The following is an 8,417-nucleotide window of genomic DNA, read 5'->3' on the forward strand; positions in this document are numbered from 1 at the left end:
TCAAATGATTTGGTATATCTCATGCTGATAATGTTGCAACTGAGATTTCAAAATATTTAGCTCATTAGAAGGAAAGTCAAGGGGATAAAACTTCTCTGCTAACTTGGTAATTTCTTCAATATTAAATGATTTGAAATTGTCCTTAGGATCCAAAGCACAACTCAAAGTCAAAAGCTCTATTGTTTGCTCATTAAATCTACTATTCAACTCTTGTATTTGAGAGTCAATTGTTGCCAAGAATACATCTATTCGATAATGATGCTCAACTGTCACACTTGGTTGACGAGATTGACCTCTTCCAAAAACATATTGTGCACTCATATTAGGGACTTCAATTTCATATTTTTCACAAAAATCTTTAACATTTGCAAGAAAATTGCACCATCCACCATCTCTTAATTGTTGAAGAAGTAACTTTGATGTAGAAACAATATGCATTGCATTAAGAATATCTTGAGATTGTTGTTGCAGTGCTTGGCAAAGAACACTAGTGATTCCCATAATCTCTTTCATCAAGTGCAAAGTGAAAACAAATTCAAATGACAATAATATTTTAACACCATAAGCCTCACCTCTTTGTGCATAAGTTGTCCCGTCTTCAATAATATTATTGAGAACAATATTGGTAGCAGTAAACATTTTTATCAAACTGCAAATAGAATTAAAGTGAGAGCTCCATCGAGTATGCCCAGCTCTTTGTAAAGTGCTTATTTGATTCGCACCTTTGCCTGTTTCTAATTCATTTTGAGCAACCAAGTTTGCATTTTCAATTGCTTGATCTTCTTGTAATTGATCATGTCTTTTTGAAGAAGCACTAACAATAGTGACAATAGAGTTTAATTGAGTAAAAAATTCATGAATTTGAAGTACCTCTCTTGAAGCTGCCACCAATGCTAATTGTAACCTATGAGCAAAATAATGCACATAGTATGCTTGTGGAGAATCTTTAAGAAACAAAACTTGCAAACCATTCCACTCACCCTGCATGTTGCTAGCACCATCATACCCTTGACCCCTAATATTTTCAACTTGGAAATTATAATGAGAAAGGACAGAAATCAATTCTTTCTTTAAAGTTGTTGTACAAGTTTCAGTGACATGCACAAGATCAAAGAATCTCTCTTTAACAAAACCATCTAGAGTAACAAATCTCAAAACAATGGCCATTTGCTCTTTTTTAGATTCATCTCTAGCTTCATCAACAATAATACAAAATTTGGCATCTCCAATCTCTTCTCTAATTGAATTTCTCACCTTAGTAGCAAGAATATATAGAATCTCTTTTTGGACATCATTTGAAGTATACTTAGCATTTTTTGGAGCATTTTCCAAAATATTTTTTTTCACTCTTTCATTGTAAGATCCCAAAAATTTCAACATTTCCAAAAAGTTACCTCTGTTGCTTGAACTTTGGCTTTCATCATGTCCTCTGTATGCACAACCTTGAAATGTCAACCATCTAATGCAATCTATAGATGCTCCTAGTTGAATTCGATTCTTTTCAATCTCTTCTGATGTTTTCTTATGAAGAAGTCTGTCAATATGTTGTGATTGTTTCATCAAATCATCACATGATTTCAGCGCCTTATGATGGAATGAGTTAGGACCTTTGCCAATGTGATTCAAAAGAGCACATTCTTTTTCACTATTTACTTTCTTCCAATTCCTGAAACCATTCTCAATAAAAGCATTTGAACCCGTATTGATTGAAGGTTCCTTAGCAAAAAGAAAGCACGAAAAATAATATATAGCATCATCTTCTATAGAATATTCTAACCAAGATGGGAACAATTTAAACCATGAAGCTTGAAAGCGACGATGACTTTTATCACCAGAAAATGGATAATTATCAAGAATTGGTTGATTTAGCCCAACTTTAATATAAGCTCGACGGATTTTATCTCTTTTATTTGGTGGAAACTTCCAAATCATTGGTCGCATTCCAGGATCTCTTTCCAAACGAAAAACATCCAGTTGATTTGGAAGAAGTCGTGGACGCTTTGAGCTATTCAATGTAGTAATAGTAGAAGCATCTTCATTCTCTTGATCTTTTCTTTTAAAAAATGTATCAATAGTTTTGAACTTACTCATAATTCAAATGGCCAAATAAGTTCCTATAATTAAAAATATATTTAAGAAAAAGTGTAAATTACAGTCTAAATCTTTATAAAATATAAAAATTATATTTTAATTTAAAATAAAATATTAAAATTCAGAACAATAATACTAACATCCTAGTATAAATAATATAAAATTGTAATTAAATAGTTAACTAATAAAAAAACTAAATATACAAACTAACATATAATAACATAAATTTAATTAACAAATAATAATAAATTAACTAATTAAGTAAATAACTAAATATATAAAAAAGAATAAAAATTAAATCTTTTTTGAGAAAGAGGAGTGAAAAATAACTTGTTGAACTACTATCTTTTTTTTAATCTGCAAAAAACAAAAAAAAAAGAGTAAAAGAGGTAAAACCGTAAAAGATAAGAAGATTAAAGAGACAAAGAAGAAAAAGAATAAGAAAAGTTGTTACCTTAAATTTTGGAAAGCCAAGGCGGGAAGGAAGAGAGGGAGAGACTGGTTGTACGCTGGGAAATAAAAAAAGGGGATGGGGAAACTGATTGTATGCTGGGAAATAAAAAAAGGGATAGGGGCTAGGAAATAAAAAAAGGGATTGGAAATAGGCTATTGGGCTGGGTTTTTGTAGGAATTAAAAGAGGGGGGTTGGGAAAGTTATGGAACAAAAAGAGAAAAGGGAGCTGGGAAATAAAGAAAGGGGACCAGACTAATTTTTTTTTAAATAAAAACTAAAATTTTTGGGGCATTGCCCCCTTTAGTTATATGTACCTGCGCCCCTAATTATGGTTTAATTTAAGCTTTTATTTTAGAACTGTGTTATGATTTTATCTCATTATTTTCTCTTAGATATCAAGTTGATGTATTTTTATTTATTATTATTAAAACGGATGTGATATAAAATTTGTAAAAAAAAAAATAAAACTCTCACACTCAATTTATTTTATTGTAGTCTTTTATCTCTTCTATCTCTTTTTATTTTCTTCTTATTCATTTTATTTTTTTAAAATATCATATAATTTATTATAATTTATACCAATTAATTAATTATAATTCGTTATATCAGTTAGTTTAATTCATTAATTTATAATATGCATGATAAAATAGATTATTTGTTACTTATACGTTTATTCTTCTAAAATCTAAATCTGAATAATTATATTTTTAGTTTTAGTTATGAACAAAATATCTACTTAATATACTAAAATTAGGTTTTCTCCCAACTAATGAAGGTGAGGTATCGATCTCTCGTGACTCCGTTTTTCCTCCAAAATGAACTTTCCTATTCGCTATTCTAAATTATTTTATAAAAAATATCTTTATTATAATTATATTATAATTAATATTTAATGAATAATACATAATTATACTAATTTAGAAACCTATCTTTATTATAATTATATCAAATCAATATTTAATGCATTATTAAACTACTTATCAATTATCAATTAAAAATATTTTTAATTATTTTAATAATAATAATAATAATAATAATAATAATAATAATAATAATAATAATAATAATAATAATAATATATGATAATGATAATTACTCGTGATATCATTTATTGAAAAAAATATAACATAAAAAAATATCATTTATTTAAAATATCATATATTGTATATAATTCATAAAAAAATATATTTCACTTTTATTATTGATTAGAAGATAACATATTTATATTTTGATTAATTTTATTTATTATTATTATTATTGTATTTAATTTACAGAAGATAAATTAATAACCATATTATTATTTATCAATATATTAATATTGATAATGATTACATAAAAATTATTTAATATTTAATATTTTTATATTATTTATTTTTTATATATTTTGATATATTTATAAAAAAAATTTATTATTTTTATATGCTATATGTTTACCTCTACTATTTAAAATTTCTGGATCCGTCACTACTTTTGAGCGTGTTTCTTAATTTATTTTTTATAATTCATTGAATATAATTTATTATAGTAAATTAATTATATCAACTAATTTATTTGATTAGATATTTAAATATCACACGATTTATTATAATTCATATTGTAAGACCCAGAACTTTTGAAAAGTCTTATTATCATCAAGTCTCAAATCCTATAGTTATTTATAGCCTTAATTTCAGAAATTATTTTATTAAAGATAATTAAGGCAAGTTTTGATTTATTGAATTTGAGATGAGTTATGATTATTATTTAATTTTATAATTATTGATTATTTTCTATATTTAAAGTATAAAGTTGATAGTTATGAATAATAAGAATTTTATATGATTTGAACTAAGTAATTAATATTTTAAATATTAATACTGCTATTTTAGAAAATGAAGAAATTAAGTATATTATTTCTAATTATTTGGTTGGGACATTTTATTGAAAATAATTTGTAAAATTGATGAGCAAATAGTATTTCTATACATTAATTTTGTTGGATTAAAATTTATTCCTAATTATTATGTTACCCCTACTTTTATTTGAAATTACAAAAGTACCCCTAACCCTAAGTTTCAAAAATGAAGCCCTAGCCCCCAAGACCCAAGCAGCCGCAGCTGCTACCCTCTCTACTCTAAACACACACACACACCCAGCCACCAGAAGAGGGAAAGAACGAAACAAAAAGGGAAGTGGGGTGAGGGACACATGGAGAAGGAAGGAAGGAAGAGAGGAGGGAGGAGCGTCGCCGGCGCGTCGGGCTTCACCACCGCCGTCGCGTCGTCGTCGTCAGACCTGCGAGTTGTTACCGCGCCGCTGTCGTCCAGGGAGCCACCACCTCGGTTCGTCGCCGCCATTCGTCCTCAACCTCATCGCGTTCTTGTTCGGCCGCCACTGCTTCCATGTCCTCCAACGGCGCTACTGTTGTCACCGATAAAGCCGCCGCGAAGAGGAGGAGAGGGCGCTGCTTCACACCTCGCCGCCGTCGCTGTTCTGAAAGGGGTTGTAGTCGCCGTCGAGCATGATGAGTGAAGGAGAGGGAGAACTCGCGTCTGAGGCTGGGAGGATGTGTAGTTTCGCCGCTGCTGGGGAAGAGAACACGTCTGGGAAAGGGAACCAGGGGAAACGGCGCACGAAGGGTGCTGTGACGGGAAAGGAATCCACCTGCGTCACTGCTGGAGAGAGGCAGATCGGAACGAGTAAGGAAGAGGAGGGTTGTGTCCACCACCATCTGAGCTCGCCGCTGCGGGTGCCGCTGCTGGGCAAGGGAGCTGCGTCTCTGTGGCACTAACCGCCGGGAGTGGTTCTGTGACTTCCGGGACCACCGCCGGAGCCTCTGGCTACTTCTGCCGTCGCCGGAAAACTCTACCGGTAAGGGCTTTGAATTTGGTTTTCATTCGTTTAAGATTCCGGAAGCTTTATCGCCTCTGTATGTGGGTTTCAGTTACCAACGCCGGAGTCCGGTCGCCGCTGTCGCTTGAGGTGGCTGACGGGTTGCCGCCGAACCGGTTCAAGAGACTGTCGCTATTCGGTTCAGCCGTTCCTTCTTCGGTAAGTAAGTATGTTTCAGAAAGCCTCGCGTTAGTATTTCGTTGTGTTTGGTTAATGAATATGAGTTTTGGTAACGTGGGGTCGAGTCCTGATTATTATATGTTGCGAATAGTGTTGATATGATTATTGCGAAAGTGGCTGGAAGCTGAGGTTTTGGTTGCCGTCAATTCAGGTTGAGGCAGAAAGGACTTGATGAGGCATTTGGGTTATAGATTTGCGTTTTGAGGTAGGGGCGCCTTCCAAAAACTATATTCTTATATATTGGAATTATTACATATGGATACTGATGTGAGAGAATGTGTATTTAGTGATTGTATCGGCCTTATGTATGGCTTGATTTGCATTGGTTGATTATGAACGTCTGTTGGTTGAATTGTTGTGTGGTTTTGTGAAACGAAATGCTTTTCAAGTTGATTCTTTTAAAGCTTTGAGATCGAGTTTAATCCGTTGAGAATTGAATTGAGTTAATTTTATTGAGAATGTGAAAAATAGAATCCACTCTTGAATTTAGCCTGGCTTGCTTTAAATGATTTGGTTTTTTATGAATGATTGTTACTGAACCGTTTCTTTGAAACTTTAGAAATGAGTTTATTCGGCTGATAATGATTTGATTTTTGAAACGGTTTTCTTGAAATATGGTATTGAGATTAACTGTTGGATTTTGGCTTGCCTTTGAATTGATTTTGGATTCTGGGCTGTTGTAAAAAGATTGTGGAATGGTTTTGTTGGGACCCGGACCGGGTGGCAAAGTCCAAGTTTTAGGGGAGATGCTGCCGAAATTTCTATAAAATCTGAGTCTTTATTGAAATGTTGTTTGGGAAAAATGATGAGCTGAAGGCTTCTACTATTTTAGTTGAAATATTAAGAAAAGGATGATTCATGCTTTTGAAATGAATTATTAAAGAGGGAATTGTGATTTAGTCTTGCTTTTTAAGAAAGGTATTGTATCTTTTTCAGGAGAACGTTATTTAGATGAAACTTATGTTTTAAAGCTGTTTTAAATGTGACAAGGGCAATGCCTTTGAATTTGACTTGAGGGTTTCAATTAGAGGAGTTTCAATGATGTTAAAAGAACATAAATGTCTATTGACAAGTTTCATTTTGAAATGTTTTGGGAAAGGTTTTAAGTACTCTTTGAACTCTGAATTCTTGCAAGACTAAAACAATTTTGAACAGTTGAAACGTTCTAGAATTTATCATGGGGTTGAAGTTGGTTTTGCCTAAGTAAAGGAAACGGCTTGAAAGAAGTAAATGATTACGTGACTCGGTTTGGCTTAGATCCTATTTTATTACTGAAATCGGAAAGCCAAGGTTTTAATGATTTTAAATGAATTTGGCGAAATGATTTATGCTATTCTCCCCTAAGGACTTGGGACCTTGCCGAAAAACTTTGTTATAAAATCCCATGGTTGGATGGATGATTTTGAATGTTTCAAGATGAATCTTTAACTTTCCATGGTTATGGAAGTTTTGAAAAGAGGATGCCAAGAGTGGCATGGTTTTAAAAGGGGAATTTACCTTGAGTAAAAGTGGCTTATGAGCCTGAGATGATTTGAGAAATGAGATCTTTAAAGCCAATGCTGAAAAGAGTTGAAACTTGATTTCAAAGTGAAATGATTTGGGAAAAAGTGATTTATGGCTTAAATGCCGATTTTATAAATTGATGATGTTGAATGTGGAAGTGCTATTTTGTTATGAGCCAGAATGGCTATGTATGATTATAAATATTGGTTGGTTCTGGATTGAACCGTGAGCCAGAATGGCTGTGTATGATATGAATATTGGCTGGTTCTTGACTGAACCGTGAGCCGGATGGCTGAGATGGATGTTGATTCATGGATGAGATTGAATGCATGTATATGCTGAATCATTGATAAATGTGAATGTTGCACTTCCACTATCGGAGATAAGAGTTTCCCTGGGAGAAAGCAGTGGCTAGCCACCACGTGCTCCAGGTTGAGACTTGTTCATACCTTGGGTCGAGCTATCTGACCCGGGATGATTGGCGACAAAGCGACTGACCTCTTCAGGTCAGACTATCCGACCTCTTCTTCTAAAGAGCTCGGCCAATCGACAGGAAAGCCCAATAAAGGGCCCAAATAGAGGAACACGACCCAAATCCACAGGCAGTCCGAGCCTACAGAGATAAGGGCGGTTCCCTTGAAGATAAGCTGACCTCACCCAAAGATAAGATAAGAACAAGATAACTAACTTATCTTATCTAAAAAGGTCACTCCACACTACTATAAATACACTGGAGCACCCAGGTATAACTCATACTCTGATTCTACATAAAACCTGCTTAATACCCGTGCTAACTTAAGCATCGGAGTCTCTTGCAGGTACCCCCCACCCTCCGGTGGCCAAGGATCAGCAGTGCAGCAAGTCCAACAAGTCGGACACAACAGCTCCGGCCGCCACTAGCCAGCCGGACACGTCATCTCCGACCAGTACAGAAGATCTCATCCGAGATCGACCTCTAGTTTCAGGTAACCCTTGGAACATTGGCGCCGTTGCCAGGGAACCTGGAAGTCATCCCAACACCATGGCGGACGGCCATGACAACGACCACGATTCAGATCTAGAAAACAAAACGCCGCACAAGAACGCGGACACTACATTGAAGGATGCTCCGTAATCCAACGGAGACAAAAACTCATCAAATCCGGGAGCAATAGAAGCACTTCAAGATCGCTTAAAGCAACTTGAGAAAGAAACCCAACAACAACGAGAGATCGGAAAGGATCTGCAAAGAGAGGTACGGTGACGTCGAGAATTGGAAGAAAAACTACAGCAATTAGAAGCCGATCTCAAATCAAAAGCTCCTCGGACCGCTCCTGAG

At 34.3% G+C, this 8,417-nt stretch overlaps 1 protein-coding gene across 1 annotated transcript; it reads right to left on the reverse strand.

The window, feature by feature from the left end:
* LOC107611687 (uncharacterized) lies at positions 1–2,091 on the reverse strand. The gene has a single exon (XM_016313589.2). It carries the CDS (start codon positions 2,089–2,091, stop codon positions 1–3), a length of 2,091 nt encoding a protein of 696 aa, XP_016169075.1.
* Positions 2,092–8,417: the final 6,326 nt, after the last annotated feature.

The sequence above is a fragment of the Arachis ipaensis genome, chromosome B8 (genome assembly GCF_059453495.1).
Source record: "Arachis ipaensis isolate K30076 ecotype BB chromosome B8, ASM5945349v1, whole genome shotgun sequence".
Taxonomy (NCBI): Eukaryota; Viridiplantae; Streptophyta; class Magnoliopsida; order Fabales; family Fabaceae; genus Arachis; species Arachis ipaensis.